This window comes from Tachypleus tridentatus, chromosome 13, assembly GCF_004210375.1.
Source record: "Tachypleus tridentatus isolate NWPU-2018 chromosome 13, ASM421037v1, whole genome shotgun sequence".
Classification (NCBI taxonomy): domain Eukaryota; kingdom Metazoa; phylum Arthropoda; class Merostomata; order Xiphosura; family Limulidae; genus Tachypleus; species Tachypleus tridentatus.
In genome coordinates this window covers 61,270,033-61,288,807 of record NC_134837.1, presented here as the reverse complement: position 1 = coordinate 61,288,807, position 18,775 = coordinate 61,270,033, and the positions used below count along the sequence as shown (strand labels likewise).

The window sequence follows — 18,775 nt, the reverse complement described above, 5'->3', positions numbered from 1 at the left end:
AAAGATACATTAGCTTTTATTAATATCACTTAGTATGAAAAAAGAGAAAGAAAATTTTACAGCATTAAAATATTACTAAATGAGATAAATTTTACTGGAAAACAAATGCTTTCATCAGTTTGTTTCAGAATTTTTACTGAAACTTTCCTACACAAAGTTGTTCCTAATTTTTAACTGACATACTAAAAGGAAGGTAGTTACTAATGGAATACACTCCCAACTCTTGTCTAGATGAAGAGTGGGATTTGATGATCACTCCCGCAGCACAACTAAAGTGTGAAGCACATTTGTCTAGCAATGGTCTTTGATTCACAAACACACTGAGCGTGCTAGCTACCATATCAAACCAGCCCAAATGTAAATGTAGTTTTTAACTTGTTAGAAGACCATGTGACCATCATGATTCCTCATGATGACATAATCTTGTCAAAAGATTGTACATTTATAACAAAGGTTTTTCATTACACATTCAAACCACTTTCGAACTTTCAGTGTGACTATTTGATATTACAATCATTCCTCAGAAACAAGATAACATTTGAGAAGTTTTGTATAGTTAGTAGGAATGTTTTTATTGTTCTGTAGTGATCTGAGAAACAAGCATGTTTGTAATAATAGGTAGCTTTATATAAGTTAAAATATTTACAGTGAACATACATTCATTAAGTCGGATTCCTGTATTACAGAAATCGTCTCTATTTGCAGTTGTCTGAACTCCTAGTAAAATACATTTAAACACAGTATCATATGTAATCTGAAGAGGAGATAAGAGTACGAAGTGATGTAGATAAATAAAAGGCAATGGTTCTTCCCGCAGGATTGGTAAAAAAACCAACAGCCAAGAATATAACTATGGAGTCCAATGAGGGAATTACGTTTTTATTATTTTGTGAAGAAAAATAAAAATTACCATATAAAGCTAAACAACAAAGATTTCAAACCTCCACCAACTGTAATATGATATATAAATTATTATTGCCTCTACACATGCCTTCTAGTGGCACAGCAGTGAGCCTGCAGACTTATAATGCTAGAAACTGGGTTTGATACTCATGGTGGGTGGAGCACAGATGTACATTCTGTAGCTTTGTGCTTAACTAGAAACAAAGAACCCTTTATATAACATAGAGAATAAACTAATATGTATGGTACTAAACACAGAAAAATGACAGGTATTGCAGATAGATTTTAGACACACATTAATCAAAATCATACTATAATTTAACAAGTTAAAATGAACAAATAATAAGAATGATCATTCTTTTAATATCACAAAAGCTAAGCTTGTACTTGTAGAGGGTGGTTATAAATAAGAGCAAGATATCAAAGAGTCTTTGGGAGTTAAATGGAACATAATAAAATTAATATTTGGATTTATAATACATAAGGAGTGACTTATTCTCTTGAGAACAGGAAAAACCAACATTATCTAAGTTAGATATTATTTTAAATACATATCACTTTACCTCAGTCTTCATTACACTAACAAAGCAGTGGAAAAGAAACTTTATGAACTGACACTGGTGTAGTATCAGAAGTTTCTCATATACTAAAACTGGTGTACAATTAAAAACATATCATGGACTAAAACTGGTGATGTATTAAAAGCTTACTACAGACTGAAACTGGTGTATTATTAAAAGCTTACCGTGGACTGAAACTGGTGTATTATTAAAAGCTTACCGTGGACTGAAACTAATGTATTGTTAAAAGCTTACCGTGAAATAAAACTGGTGTATTATTAAAAGCTTACCGTGAACTGCAACTGGTGTATTATTAAAAGCTTACCATGGACTGCAACTGGTGTATTATTAAAAGCTTACCATGGACTGCAACTGGTGTATCATTAAAAGCTTACCATGGACTGCAACTGGTGTATTATTAAAAGCTTACCGTGGACTGCAACTGGTGTATTATTAAAAGCTTATCATGAACTGCAACTGGTGTATTATTAAAAGCTTACTGTGGACTGCAACTGGTGTATTATTAAAAGCTTATCATGAACTGAAACTGGTGCAGTATTAAGCTAGACTACTGTGCTATTGGAACACATAATAAGCTATGCAGAGCACAATTACATTTATGGAGGATTGGAGCTGAACTTCATTAAATCAACTATATTAGGCATTAGACAACATCTAAGTGTATCAACAATGAATGGTATGAAAATATTGCTTATGACAAAAAATGTATCACTACAAGTTAGTAAGTGGAATAAAGGTAGTGGTTCCTATTTTATACTGAAATGTAATATTTTTTGAAGAAACAAAAAGACTAGTTGATGTTAAACTAAATTATTTATAAAATGTAAATAATGGGGAAAAAAAGTACCATTTCTTCATCTTCAGCCAGAACCTGGTCATACTCACTAAGAGAAACACAGAATATAATTGCTGTGACTCCTTCAAAACAGTGAATCCATTTCTTTCTTTCTGATCGCTGTCCTCCTACATCAAACATTCTAAAATCCAAGAATTTTATTTTCTTAAATTCTTCAAGTTCCAATCAAATCTTATATTAGTGAGAATGGATAATTTATAAAACATTTAAGTTAATCAATTATATCATATATATACAGGCACAGATCTAGCATCGCTAAGCCAGACAATATCTGGACAACAAATAAGAAAGCCAAAAGAGGCAATAATAACTTTATTCAACCTCAATCTTAGACAAGTGATTCAAATTGAAAAGTTAATGTATAAACATCTAAAAACATTACAGAAAACAACATGCATATCTGTATTCGAACCCAACAGAGAAAGTAGTTTCATTTCTTTATAATATGACAAAACACTACATTTTAGTGAACATTACAAGATAGAATATTATTACTATTTTTTAATACTTTCATAGCAAAATGCTTAGCAATGAGTAATACCATACAAAATATTTAATTTTACATCACCTAAGGTTGTTATACTTTATCCTTTGATCAAAATTTTATAACAAACAAAACTAACTTGAGAAAAAGAAAACAGGGTGCTGCAATGAAAAAACTTCATTAAAGTCAATCAATAACAAAACTACATGTTTTGAAATATTACATATATCTGTTTAAGTACTTGGTTTCAAAATGAACCCTTGTTGTACTACTTTAAAACAACTTGTATTTAAAATGTTAAAAAAAATATCTTTATGTTAATTAAGGAAGGAAACAAAAATGCTTATTCTAATGAGACTAAAGTTTTGAAATTTTTGCACAAACAATAATAAATTTTCTTACTTGAAATGAAGGCCCTTAAAAGTAAATTGTGTTTCAACAATCCCTGTAGTTTTTACACGAGTTCTTAGGACATCCTGTTGAGTGGGGATATAGTTTGGATCACAGATTCGATCAAGAGAGTTTAAATAACTGAAAACAAAGGAAAAAAGTTAAAGAATACAAAACTTATAATAGCATCTAAGAAGATGCTATTTTAAACAGGTATGATAAAAATAACTATGTCTTGAGACAATGTGGGACCTATTGGTCCATTTCAACTGTCCCATCTTTTAAACTAAATTATTAATAAATAAATTAAAAAACAAATTTTAAAGCTGGTCCTTATCATTCACATAGTTATGATGCTTTATTTTAAAATCATTTAAACTTACTGTCTTTAAAACATCTGAAGACAACACATTCCAGAAGACAACCACTCTTAGAAAAATAAAACCGTCTTAGCTTAAGATGACTCACACCTTGCCAAAATTTATGTGTGTACCCTATTCCTACTACTTTCATTGTTAATTATGAAAAAAGTGGTGTAGCATTTTAAATACCCTCTAAATCTTCTTTTTTTTCCAAGAGAAAACGATTTCAGAGATCATAATTTTTCCTCATATAATAACTCCTCCATCCCAGGCACCATTTCAGTAAACCTCCTCTATACCATTTCCAACAATTCAATGTCCTTCTTAAGGTAAGAAATACAATGCTTAATACAGTACTCCAAATGTGGACTCACCAGAGACATACATAATGAAATTGTAACCTCTTTAGACTTGTATCCAATATTTCTGTAGATACAACTTGAAATCCTATTTGCCCTACCATTAACAACAATACACTTTTTGAATGTTTTAAGAGGCTGATCAACTATTACACCAAGATCCCTTTCCTTCATGACACTGTTAAGATAATTTTCATCCAAATTATACTTATAATTCAAATTATGATAACCCAGATACATTATCTTGCATTTATTATAATTAAAACCCATATACTATTTACTTGTTCAACTCACTAAATGATCTAAATCATTTTGTAAAGTAGCAGCATCCTCTTCACAGTCAACAACACCCAAGACCTTGATATCATCAGAAAATAAGTAATTTGTTGTACATTCCTTCATCTATGTCATTAGCATAAATCAAAGAGCAACATTCCTAAGACTGAGAGACCTGAAGTACACCATTTGCAACATTAATCTAGTTTGACCAAACTTCATTTATAACAACTCTGTTTTTTTCCATCCAGCAACTCATCTATCCAATTTGCTAACTTATCCCCTGCAACTTTTACATGAGAACTTATTAAAGGGTTTCTGAAAATCCACATGCATCAAATCTATACCCTTACCCTCAGCCACATAAGCAGCAACCTTTTCAAAGTATATTAAAAGATTTGTGAGGCAAGATTTTCCCTCAGTAAAACCACATTGCCTATCCAATAAAAGTCTAAACTTGTTAAACAACTTTGTAAAGCATCTTTTATCAGACTTTCCAAAACTTTTATTACAACTGACATAAGAATAATAGGCCTGTAATTTCTAATACAGTTTTTATTACCTTCCTTGAAAAAATAAAATAAAATAAAATTAGCTAACTTCCAATCTGCTGGTATCAGTCCACTTTTGAAGGACTTACAAAAATTAATAGCAAGTGGCTCACATATCCAATCTTTAACCTCTTTCAAAACAATTGAGGAAAAATAATCTAGCTAGAAAGCCTTTTTCAGTTTTTAAAACTTTGCAGTTTTTTCTTAATGAGCTCAGAATTTATGTACCTATCTTGTTTAATCTTGTTTCCATCTATCAACTGTTCAAGATGTAGAATACTGCTTTAATCTTTGTTGGAAAAAACTGAAAAAAAAAGCAAAATTTAATAACCAAAAAATTAAGTTATGGCTTTTTCCTTTAAATGTCTTTATCAGCCACTTGTGCTTATGAATTAGCTCCTCTGATTTCTTTTACCTACACCATTAGTCCCTATATGCACAACAAAAACTACATCTCTGCTAGCCCTCTTTACAATATCTCCTTCTTTGTCAGTTATATCCTTCACTTATGCACCTGGATAGCATAATATAATTCTTTTCTACCTATTTACCCCAGAGGCTATCCTATCCATATGCCTTGTCAAGGAATCATGTATAACCTCCTTCAGTTTATCCTTCATATCCTTCTTTACCCCTTTTGTTTGCCTTCCCTCTAATAGTTCCTCGTCTGCACTAGCCAATGGCTGAAATCTCTTACTCAATATAATAAGCACATTAAATTTAAAACAACTACTTTTAGCCCTAACAACACTTCTCTTTCTAACTTCCTGAAAGTAATTGTTAGCTTATTTATTTCTTTAATGTTAAAACTTAAGCTCCTTTTGCAATCCTGCTGCCATTTCCCAGTCAACTCTTTTCTTTATCTGTTGGTTATCCTAACTAAAGTAGAGTTCCTAGTTTCCAAAAAAAAACTACTCATTGTATCCACTACATCTAAACAAACTGTGAATTCTTAAATCCTACACTTGTCTTAACCACTGTATTTATAAATGTATACTCAATATTAATTACCAGTAGCTTATTATTAAAACTGTTAATGATTATATTTTTTTATCACCACTTCATCTTCACACTAAATTAGTTGATTTTATCTTTAGTTATATATAACTTAGATAAGCAGTTTTATTTGAAATAACAATAATTTGACTTTGATACATACATAATGTTAAAAATATAATGTACTTAGCTTGATTTAAATTATAACCTACCTGTAACTATAAATTGAATTTAAACTGATGAATTAGATGGATCCAAGTTCAAGTACACAAATTAATCTTTATAACACAAAAAGACAACAAAGCAACCTATAGATTGTTTTTGTTTAATAAAATAATGTATTAACCTGTTATATGATTTCAAAACTTCCATTACACATATTAAGCTTAATTTATTGTTACAGTACGATTTAAACTACTAAACTCTCAACTTAGAACTTTGACCATCTTATTTTTATTTACCAATCTTACAAAATCCAGTTATTCTTTTGCTGTTTAACCCAAATTATTAGTTGCTATAAATGCAATTAAGGAAAGTGTAAATATAAGATGAACGTAACCCAACACTAAAACTTGCCCACATTCCCTGAATCTGAGAAATCACAAATTACAAACAACCGACACAGTAACAAGAACACAAAAACAATTTATCCTTGTAAAATTATTAATTTTTCATTACACTAGTTCACAGAAATTGTTTTATAATATTACTCTCTAGAAGATCTTGTTAATTTCTGTCTAACTTAACAATTTTACATATCTTTTAAAGGTTGACATTTAGATGTCAGCCATTGCTGAACAAATTTAGAATGTTCTCTAGCAGTTTTATTTCATTCATTACAGCTGTACAAATTAAAGTAAAAAAAAATCAACTTACAATATTTGCTCTAATTGCAATACTACAGTTTTTATACATGTTAATACACGTCAAAACAATTATTTAGAATTTCCCTTACTAAGAAGCCGAGTCATTCAGCTGATATTCTCTGGAGCGGGAATAACATTTCTGGATACCTGAGTCCAGCCAGAGTTTTTTCATGACCACAGCAAGGTCCTGATTCAGCTCTCCTTCCTGAGTGGCACCTGCTTCTATGAAGAACTGTCTTGCATCATCCTGAAGAAGGATAAAACCCTTATTTCAACTCTTGCTATACAACCACAAGATTAAGTTAACATTTTAGGAAAACAACAATTTCTTTTATTTATTTATTTATATAACCCCAGCACGGCCAATTAGTTAAGGCACTCCTTTCGCAATCTGAGGGTCACGGGTTCATGTCAATATAAACAACACATAAACATAAACATTGTGAACACAACTACACACAATCTGTGTAAGCAACAAGTAAACATGCACACTGTGAACAACACAACTAAACACAATCTGTGCAGGCAGCAAATAAACATGTACATTGTGAACAACACAACCACAAACAATCTGTGTAAGCAACAAGTACATGTACATAAATATTGTGAACAACACAACTACAAATACACAGGAACTGTTATCATTACTGTGATTAAAGGTGCGTTTACTTACATTTTGGGGGGGGATAATCTTACAACAACAATGAAACAAGTTGTGAAATCGTTTATTTTTTTCATGCATTAGAAATTATACAGTCAACCTTATTACGAAGTCATTATTCCTCTAATTGGATAATTTATTAACTAATCATAATAAAACTTTGAGATCAAAACTGAAACAAATTTAATTAATAAAACAAACCAAAGTGCTTCTAATGAGGTTAAATATTTCAAATAATTGTTACTAGTTAAATTAACAATAAACATTTATTCAACAGGTTATAATTTAATCTAAAATCGAACACAATATTAACAAATGCACAAACTAATGGAGTTGGTGTGTGTTTTGTGAGTTTTGCTACTAACAGTGGGGAGAGCCCAGATAACTCATTGTATAGCTTTTAACACAAAACTAGAGTTGTTTTTCATTTCGATCATAAAGCTCGCCTTGCCAAATACACACAAATTCAAAACAACACTAATTTACGTCTACAAAACAATAATTAAACACAGAGGACTTTACAATAACCCTATTATCGTTCTGTATCAATAAATTTACTGTATTGATTAGAACATTAAACTCGCTGGCATTTTTTTTAACGAATATTGAACAAAACAATTAATATTTGAGCAATGAATACAATTGTAATATTTTTATATATTAATGATATAATGTATTGCGTGAAATATACTAAGTCTAGCTTTGGAATAAATCCACTTTAATACTCTTATGACCACAAAAAAGGAACACAATTAAACAATAATTTGGTTTATAGGATATGATTAATCATAATTCCATTTTCAAAAGTATGTGTCATTTGATTTTTAAGGGTTTAAAAAAAAAGACACCATTACAGTGTATGAAACAACAGGCCTAAACAAGTACTGCAGTTCATTATCCTATTTTGGTAAGAGACAGCAGGAAAGCCGTCGTTATCTCAGTTTGCCTTCGAGTCAGAACAGCAGAACGCAACGTTAATAACGAAGCCAATGACCCCCTTCTCTTCTCAGGATGTAACTCAAGACACCCTGATGTTAGCTAGCCGAGAGGTAAAATTGTCACATTAAAACATTGCCTTAAGGTAACAATATCGAGTCACCCATCAGGTGAGGAAACACAATCGCGTTCATCCAGTTCAATTAACCTCAGAAAATATAAATTTTTTATTTCATTATTCTAATGCAGAAACTAAATATTTCATCATTTATTGCGTTATTTAATATAAACACTAGTCTATCACTGACTGCGAGTAATTTTAAAAAAAATCTACAAGACTAACAATAGACACATAAGAAAGGTTTGTTTTTTAGACAAGTATATAATAATGAAATTATCCTGCAATAAAATGATGCTTCGTTGCACATACAAAGATGCTATTTGTATGTGGATAATTACAAATATCTTTGTTTGGAAACACTAAAACAGTTTTAAGTTAGAAATAGGCATGATTTTATCACCTCCTGGTCTCTTACGTCATGTCTTGATTATCAGCGTTTATGAAAAACTTCAGAGAGATTTCAAGTACCATTACCTAATAGTATCAAACTGGCATTTGTTTCCCAACTAAAGCTAAATAAAGTAAAAATAAGATAAAACTTACGATTCAACAATGTTGTACCAAAACGCATAACAGATTTTTTATTTGGGTACATAAGATGCAAAAAAAAAAAAAAGTTAAAGCAGAAATAATAAATTGTGAGAATCACAATACCAAAAATTTTAAAATGAGATGTAGGGTATATATATAATAAATCATATATAAGCATACAACTCGAATTTACTATAAAACCAACCCCTTAAATATTGTACTATCTAAACTATAGATACATAGATACACAAGTAAAATAAATTATATTTCAAAAATTCAAGCGCTCTCACTAGTGGGTCATGTGTTATGTATTATAATTTATCTCGGAGGTGTCTCCGATTTATTGGGTTAAGTACGTTACGTATTACGATTTCAAATAGTCTGATATTTTAATTTAGAAGCTAATTAAATGTTTATAAGTAATAAATTTATAATATTTGCCAACACGATTTATACATCCAATTTTCTTTGTCGATACAAATATATTTTAATATTAAAAAACCAATACAATCTATAATAATTATTAGTATTAGTTATTACAAATGATGGTTTATACACACGAGTTTTACAAACTTATAAATAATACTGAGCCATATTTGGTCCGGAATTGAATTTTTTTTATATCAACGTTCGCGAAGAACAAATTAATTTTTCGTTGGTACACCTGTACATTTCTCTTGACAGCTAACTACCTTGCGGCACCTGTAAGTTTTTACCGACGACAATATCTAATGTCCTCGTTAAAATACTAACGTCCAAAGTTAATTCACTGAAGTTAAACGGTTTATAGCCCCCCCCCCGCTAGAACAGCGGTATGTCTACGGATTTACAACGCTAAAATCAGGGTTCGATTCCCCTCGGTGGGCTTAGCAGATAGCTCGATGTGGCATTGCAATAAGAAAATACAAACGGTTTATAATATTCAAAATACATTAAATACTGTGGTCAAATTATGTAGTTTTTCCGATTAATAAGCATTAATCACAATTATAGCTTCCGACGCTTATAGTATACTGACTGTAGCTAACAAAAAATATAAAAGTGTCTCCCAGCTATATCTTTTTATACGAAACGCACGAAATTATCAAACGTTCAATAATGTAAGAAAACACGTTGGTATTTTCGTAAGCCACAAGTTGTTTATTCTTGCTCTCGAGAATCTGCTACAAATTTAGTGAACAGGCAGGGCTTGTGCAATACACATCTAACAATATACGTCACATGCATAAAAACAAACGTAGGTATTAAAATAAATGTACAACAGTAAATCTGTTACAGTCAGAAGTAAATTTCTGTATTATTACGTCGCAATTCGAAGCTTGTTTCCTATAGTGGGTACAGCTCTTTATGCAAGTTTACACTACTGACAATAATTACACTTTACTTAATCTAGTTTACACCATAGCAGTTGTCGCTCACGCAATTTACGACATCAATATTGCCTAGACCACTGGTGTGTTTGTTATATCTTAACCGGTATCATTAGCGTTCGTAAATGGACAAAATACTTCATATGCACTGAATATGGCAGATATAATGTTAGACGTATCTTACCACATTCTTGTTTTCTCCCACTCATAAATTCTTACAGCTAACAACAAACAAGGAAGGTGAGCAAAATTTTAACAATAAACAATAAACCTGAGCACAGAATTAACAACAAACAAGGAACGTGAGCACAACGTTAAGAATAAACTTGAGCACAAAGCTAACAACAAAAAGGAATCTGAGGACAGTGTTAACAAATAAACAAGAAAACCGAGAACTTTCGTAATGTTTTCTTCACTGTCACAGGAAATGATAAATTCGATTACATTGTAACTTAAATTCATCATTAGTGTTGTAAAATAACCTAAAACATATTATATATATATTCATGTCTGAAGCTCAATTTTGTGACAAACGCCAACCATATCGTTAGAAATGATATCGTGGGTGGCAAGTGGAGTAAATACGATTTTTTTAAACGTAAATGTGTGTGTGTATCAAGCTGATTAACCTATTAGGGGTAGCTGTCTTTAAACTTAATGTATGCTAATCGTATCGTAGAATGGTTACTTGCAATTCATTTCGACATTTCGAAGCGCTAGAGTTATTTTTACTGAGAAATTGATCTATAATTCTAATTTACACTTTCGTAAGAACATCATAACTAACTCGTTCTTCAGTTGGTTTAATATTCACTCAGTTCTTTCGTAAGAACATCACTGATATCTTCATTATAATAACCTACTGCAGTTGACACGTACTTTTTACTCAGGACAATGTAGAAATGCATAGAATTCGAAATAGAACATACTCGTTTATGTTTTAACTCGCTTTCTTAATGTCTACTGTGAGACTAAATGTGTGTTTTTTTACTTTATTTTTTCTATATAGATATGATCAGGGTATGGAAGAATAAGTAAAATAAACATAACTTCTTTTTTTTAACAACCTTGTTCCGAGACACAGCACATCTCCCTAAAAGTCAGCGACTCTGTTTACTGTTACGTAACCACCTACAATATCAATAGCAGCTACTCAATGTTATGGAATGTAAGCACACGAAGTCTGGATCGTAAAAAGTGCTGTGCGTAAACTTATGACCTGGTGTTAATTACAAATGGCTGCCTATTTTTGGTGATAACACCCTTTTAATACTGACGTACTTCCTTTACAACAAATATGTAATAAAAAAAACAAATTAAAGAATAACAACACGAATTCACACAAGGAATTATTGAGCACAATCTCTTAGTGACGTAAACGAAAACTTGGGTTATCCTGTAGTACTGTGTATCTTCAGAGTGATGTCGTCCCAGAAGGTGCAAAACGTACACAGACATATACACATATGTGTTGGTGTAAAATCTAAGCCCCAAGCAAGACGCCTGAAGCAGGTTAAATAACTTCATTCAACACGAGCCTATTTCATCGCCGACGAAGGTCTCGTGTTCTTGACGGTTCTTGCTAGCGACGCTCTGCATGGAGGATGCAATCGCTGTCTTCGCTCTCACTCGGTCTAGGCCTAAAGATGATCGTGTTTTTTTCGTTGGCTGTCAGGACTGGTTTCTCTTTCTTGTGGAGTATTACTCTGTCGTATTTGTCGCACACATTTTGCACAGTCAGAATTTTTTTCGTTCTCTATACAACTTACTCTGAATTATATAATCAGTGTCGGAAACGTTCATATGCAACTTACCTTACAAAATAGTGTATGAAGAAATCAATTTATTTTTGCAGAATTTCGTAGGTTCAACTTGTGTATTGTATATATATATATGCCTAGTATTATAGCGGTTGAAAGATATAAACAAACGGACACAAAATTACCTTTGGTGATACAACCTAAAACTTGATTTAAACACCTAATCACAATTATAGTAAATATTTAAGCATTAAAGCCACTGTAGCTTATTTTAATATTAAGCACTAATGACAAAAAACACAATAGTTGTCTTTACAAATATTAAACACAATAAAACAAGTATCCATTTTTATCGCTAAAGTGTGATAAAAGCATAGCATAGTTGTTGCAAAATGGAAGACCGGCATGGCCACGTGGATAGAGCGCTCAACTCGTAATATGAAGGTCGCGGGTTCGAATCCCCGTTACACAAAACATGCTCGCCCTTTCAGCCGAGGGAGCGTTATATAGTTTCCGTCGATCCCACTATTCATTGGTAAAAGAGCATTCCAAGAGTTGGTGATGGGTGGTGATAAGTAGCTGCCTTCCTTCTAGTCTCATACTGCTAAATTAGGGGCGACTAGCGCAGATGGACCTCGTGTAGCTTTGCGCGAAATTAAAACAAAAAGCAAAATGGAAAATACTATATTAACACTAAAGCAAGCTAAATGAGTAGTGCTGAAGATAAAGGCAGTTGTTAACTGTTAAAGGAAAGAGATATCACTGGTAAAGGAGGGGGTGATTCTTTCCCCTAAACTGACTCTTAAAAACACAATACACGCTCAAATATGCTGTCTACAAGTGGCTTCACACACTTTAAAACGTATTAATATGTATCCGAACAGAAACATATAGACAAACCAGCCTAAGACACTTCTCTCTCTGCTTCGTCTTAATACGTATTTAAATTTAATAAATAAACCGTGGGTGCTCAGAGACCAAGCGATCTTTTTTTTTGCCCCGATCATGGTTTATGGAAATTACGGAATGACTGCATAAAGCCAAAAAAAAAAAATAAAAAAACAATAATGATAATTTGATCCTCAGACGAAAGAAACTGTAAGAAAACAAGAAAACTCTTCCATTCTGATATCCTAAGTTACAACGGTCCCTGGTGGCCGAATGAACTGTAACGTTCATTAACTTTATAAATCTATAAACATTGGAAAGTTCTGTTCTTCCTCATAGAGAAAGTGTGTATTCTTCTTTCAACAGGACAGAAACTAGTCCATTTTGCATCTAAATGTTGGTGAGACGCTGGACAAGTAGTGTTGTAACACTGTCCATGGACACAATTTAGGTGAGGATTGGTGGCGCTTATGGTATAACATTTGTTCCTATATTTGGCATATTAACCGTTAGTCTCTGAAACAAAAAGAAACAAGAAACATAATACACTATCCGGAAATGTGGGTGATAAAATGTTGATAATATTACATAACATAATGTAATGTATGTTAACGTATTTCAATACGAATGCCAGGGAATGTAACGATATAACAAAGAGCGAAACGATACTACGCAGTCTCTGTGATATTTCAACTTACTTCATACTTAGGTTAAAACTTTAAGAGGTGTGTAGGCAAACGTCGTGTTCTGTTGGTGCTCAAATAACAGCCGTCTCTTGTCAACCTTTTCGTTTTCCAGGAACCTCAGTTGAAATATGCAATTTTTATCTATCAGGCTCTCCCGTAGGCAGATGGTACTGTTTACTTCCCTCTGATATCTTTGTTTAATTTGAATAACGCGAACAAACAAAGTGAAATGGTAACGATATCTTTATTTTCATTTTCTTTGTGCACTTGATGTAAGTGATTTTTGTTATGAACTACGTTTTTTTTTTCTTCAGAAAGTCTAATAATTCATTGATCACACCTATTTAACTAATTCAAATAAATTGTACTCTCTGTAGGTGGAGCATTTTCATCATCGTTTATTTGTTTTTGAATTTTGCGCAAAGCTACACGAGGGCTATCTGCGAAAGCCATCTCTGATTTAGCAGTGTAAGGCAGCTAGTCACAACCACCCACCGCCAGCTCTTTGGCTACTCTCTTACCAACCAATAGTGGGATTAACTGTCGCATTGTTACGCCCCACGGCTGAAAGGGCGAGCATGTTCGGTGTGACAAAGATTAAAACTCGTAACCCTCAGATTACGAGTCAAGCACCCTAACCATTAAGCAATGCTAGAGGTGTTCATCATTCTAAAAATGATTTAAAATAACTTCACTGTTAATGCATTGTTTTTAGTGTTAGTTGAAAGCAACGCTTCGGTTTATGACCGAAAATATTGTTAACAGAGGGAATATTATAATATTTGTACGTAAGAGCGTACATAAGAAGTGTATAATTAATTAGCTATACTCATTAAGAGATGATGTGTTTAATTTTCAAAAGTGGCAAAAGAATCAGATCAAAGGCTGCTAGTGTCTAACTAGTGCTTATTTATTAGTTTTGCAACACTGACTTAACTTGCAAAGACAATTATTCGAAGAGCAACCAGTTTGTTTATCTGAATTGAGCTGTTCTGTTTTTATTCTAAATTTATTGTGTGTGTCAGAGCTTAGCTAACACGTATGTGTGCGTAGGACGCTTTCTAAACTTCTTTAAACTGCGCAAAAATGAAATTAAGAGTAAAAAACATTAAGGACAGTTTTGTCATATGCGTATAGGTAGGCAAGGTGTAGATAGTATTACACGTTGTGGGTAGGCAAGGTGTAGATAGTATTATCCATTGTAAAGTGAAAAGTATTTGGAAAAGGGATCTTTCATCACTTAGATCCCCTCTCAGGCAGCAGTGTTTATGTTTTAAGTCTCTGTGTTAATTTCTTCATTTATTTAACAGACACTAAGTGCAGCGGTACTGTCACCTTGTTGGGTAAGGATCCGGGAATTAACTACTGTCCTTGTTATCCACTTTTTGAAAATGACGCCAGATCAGGGGTTCTTTTTGGACAAGTTGATATATTTGTCATCTATGATCAGACCATTTAACTCAAGGTGTATTTTTGTGTTAGAGGTGTTTGTTGAGTATTATATGTTGTGAAATATGTTTAACCTCGAAGTCATTGATTCGTTCAGAGCTTTACGTAAATAAACTCACAAGTGAGTAACCTAGGCAAGTCACGAAACAGTTTTAATTAATTTAAATACACAGCACTTTACTGCCTTTACATCACATTTCATAAACTTTGGGCAGTAAGATACAAATTACCATATCTAACAAATGTTTATTACGTGAAATATGAGTTTCTCCCTAATCGAAATTTAAAAGGTGTTTATTGTGGATAGCAATACACAAAATATCCTGTGAAAAAAACTATATTTTCACCATACAAGACTTCATACCCAACATCTCATTTGTCATTAAGCCTGGATACAGATATATTAATGTTATTCCAGTATCATCGCCAAAAAAATCTGTTACAAGATATTTATTCTCATGTGTCGTGTTGAAACTTATATATTAGTGAAAACGAATACATTTTAATGAAGTTAAATAAGTAAAATCACAAGGAAGGACTGCGTTAAAAAACAGCAAATCTAAACCTCTGACTAATAATATTAGTTTGTTGTAAATTAAAAAAAGGCCAAAATAAAAAGAAATTAAACAAAAAAATTTACACTAATTAAAAAGATATCATGATACAAGCTGTAATGTGGGATTAGAAAATGTGCCCTGGGTTTTGGAGGTGACTGAGGAAGTAGGACCCTCACTGCGGTGGGGATACACCGTCTATCAGTCTTAACCTCCATTCGCTTGTCTCATATCCAATCAGAAAAATAAAAGTGTACTTGTGTATATACATATATATATATATATATATATATACACACACACACACACACACACACACAGTTGATGTCATAAATTTACACGAGAATAACACAATGATTAACGGGTTGTGAAGTTGTAGCTAATTTCTCGGAATCAGTAACAAGTCAGTTATCAAACTGATGATCCACAAAGCTGAATAATTATCCAAATAAACCTGAGAAGGTAGCATCTACTCTCTTGTTGGATTCTTAAACAGATGGAAATCACCGAACCAGCTATGATGCAAGAAGTCTTAGAAACAAAACAAGTACAGCCCAAGCAAACTGTCACGATAGATAGGTCCGACCTTCCTATGTTGTGCTGTTTTATCAGTTGGTCACAAGACGAGGAGCCTGCCAAGGAAGAGCTTCTATTAACCAGACCATGAACTCCAACTAGCAAGCAGTTACGGCGTAAGTGTTGACTCAATCTCAGGTATAACTGGCGCGCTCCTTAACAATGTAATCAGGTTGCTCATCAGGAATTTCCTTGCTTTACCATACACAGATATATATTCGTGTAAAGCGTCATTTAATATAGACGGTAGTGATAAAATGCACGCAACGCAAACACATTCACAGCTCCAGCATTACATACAAACAATAACAGTGACTCTGATCTGAGGATTTTGCTTCAAAGCAAGAAATACAAACTCCAGCGAAACTGAAAATTATTATGTAATTATAAATTACTTCTCGTTTGAATGATAATTAGCAAGTTATTCTTAAAAGTTCAACTCCATTTTTTTTTTCTGTTGTGTCCTTTGTGAAAAACATGAATTGTAATATAAGAAATCACCTGTTATTTGTTTATTAAATTATAAAATCTAAAAATGATCCTTTTTGGTGAAATCCACATTTCTCTACATCTGACAATCAATATATCAATTTTGCTATGTTTTTTAAGTTGTAAATGAAAATTATGTTGGATTTCGAGAATAATTTAAGCATAAATTTTACTTTGCCAAAGAATTACCCATATGTCTTTAAAGTAAAAATGTTTGATAGGTTTGTAATTTTATCGCCAATTTTCTCCCCTATCTGTAATGCCAGTGGTCGGGTCTAAAATATCAATCTCCCCCCCTCCCCCCGACACACACATTTTCAGTAAAGGCATGGCATCGGTGCTATTCATATCTCTGGCGCCATAATACTAATTTTGACGAATTGCAACAACTGTCGTACCGTTGCTGTGGGTACCCTGCTGAACTCGATGTGTGGGAATCACTGTCTTTCACGCTGTTCTCTCGGCCTAATGCCACTGATGGTTGAATTTAACCCCTCAACTAGCTAGCTATAAGTGTAGGTCTCAAGAATGATACTGGGAAAACAAATGGTGCGATTACAAAATACGCGCTTGCTAAATATTTATCAAACGTCGAAACAGATCAACTTCTACTAATCGAGCTTTTTCATTTATTTAAAAATTATAAAACGTTTTTTACAAACGTCTAAAATTAATTTGTAGACATCTTGTATACTACTTTTGAAGTGAATACACTCACAGTAGAAAGTGGTAAAAACACTTTTAAAAGAATCATATGTCATTCCCAGAAACCAGCATGAATTTGTTTGTTTTTAAGCACAAAGCACTATGCCCACCACTGTATCGAAACCTGGTTTTTAGCGTTGCACTCTTGAGAGTTGCCGCTGTGCCATTTGAGGGGCATCTTCACGAGTTCAAACTCTCAATAGATTCATGAAAGGGATTAAATGCATGAACATTACACAAGAGAATTGGATTCTCAACACAGAGAAAACAAAAACAAACAAAAAAACGCGGGTTTAAAATTTTCCCACGCTTGTCTGAACGAGAAATGCTTCCCACTGAAAAGTGACACCGTTGCATGACTCTTGAAGACCGAGGGAAAAATAGGGGGTATGGTTGCGTTAGAAAATCGTTTGTTGTTATTAAATTCTGAAATACATCCCGTGGTTATATTATACGATTTACGATAATTTGTTTTTTAGTTAAGAATAGTATACCAATATTGGTTTACCTTATTACGACTTTTAATAGAAATATGATGACTCAAAAAATTATGATAAAACATACCCTGAAAGCATCTGTTCCACCACATGACTAGTTGACACTCGAACTACCGATGGGAGTCCATATGGACTCCACCTGTTTTTGAAACACGTTGTTCTATTATATTTATATATCCATAATACTGACGAGTCTGAGTATCTCTTGGTTACAAAGTACCTAATAACACTGTCACAAAAAATTTACACCAGAATATTTGACAAGTTTCAATTTCTGGGATTCTTTTGCCGCAGATGTCTGACTTGTTGGCGATAAATTCGAACAATAAACGGACAGCGCACAATCAACTTATTTTAAAATAATATACTGAAAATAAGTACATGTATATATATATTTTTTTTACACTGTAGGATATCACAGTTGTATCTGGCTATATAATTATCTTCTTGTGAGCAGTCCATGAAAGCTGACTCAATTACTTTAGAATCTAACTAACAACACGAATTATTTCTTCTCTACTCTATATATATGCAAAAACGGCTCGTTTGGGTTAAGAAAATATTTTACATAGAAGAGCGAAAAAACGTGGGTTACCGCAACTGTATCTGTAACTTTAATTAGTTATCTCCTTTTCGTCAAAGTCCATACACACAAGTTCAATTATTTAGAACACCATTTGATAAGACAAATTATCCCCCTTATCTCTGTTAAACTGTAAAACTCACTTTAAAATATCGTCCGTTACGTTACACTAACAATCACGCAGTTCAAGTTCACTTTCACTAATTCTCTCACCTAATTTGCGCTCGCTTGGTCGCCTATATATATTGCCAAACTGAATCCTAGAAATTTCTATGAACTAACAGACGATATGATGTGACGTCAACTTACAACTGAACTGTACACACACAACGTACGACTCTTATC

The 18,775-nt window shown here is 32.7% G+C and overlaps 1 protein-coding gene across 1 annotated transcript in view; it reads right to left on the bottom strand.

The window, feature by feature from the left end:
• The window catches only part of LOC143238527 (guanine nucleotide-binding protein G(i) subunit alpha-like), a 52,331-nt gene that overhangs the window by 7,086 nt on the left and 26,470 nt on the right, over positions 1-18,775 (bottom strand). Inside the window, exons 4-6 of the mRNA XM_076478819.1 lie at positions 6,714-6,871; positions 3,227-3,355; positions 2,332-2,461 (exon numbers count right to left, since the gene is read on the bottom strand). Of these exons, the coding sequence (XP_076334934.1) occupies positions 2,332-2,461; positions 3,227-3,355; positions 6,714-6,871 (417 nt within the window). The remainder of the gene's footprint in view (positions 1-2,331; positions 2,462-3,226; positions 3,356-6,713; positions 6,872-18,775) is intronic.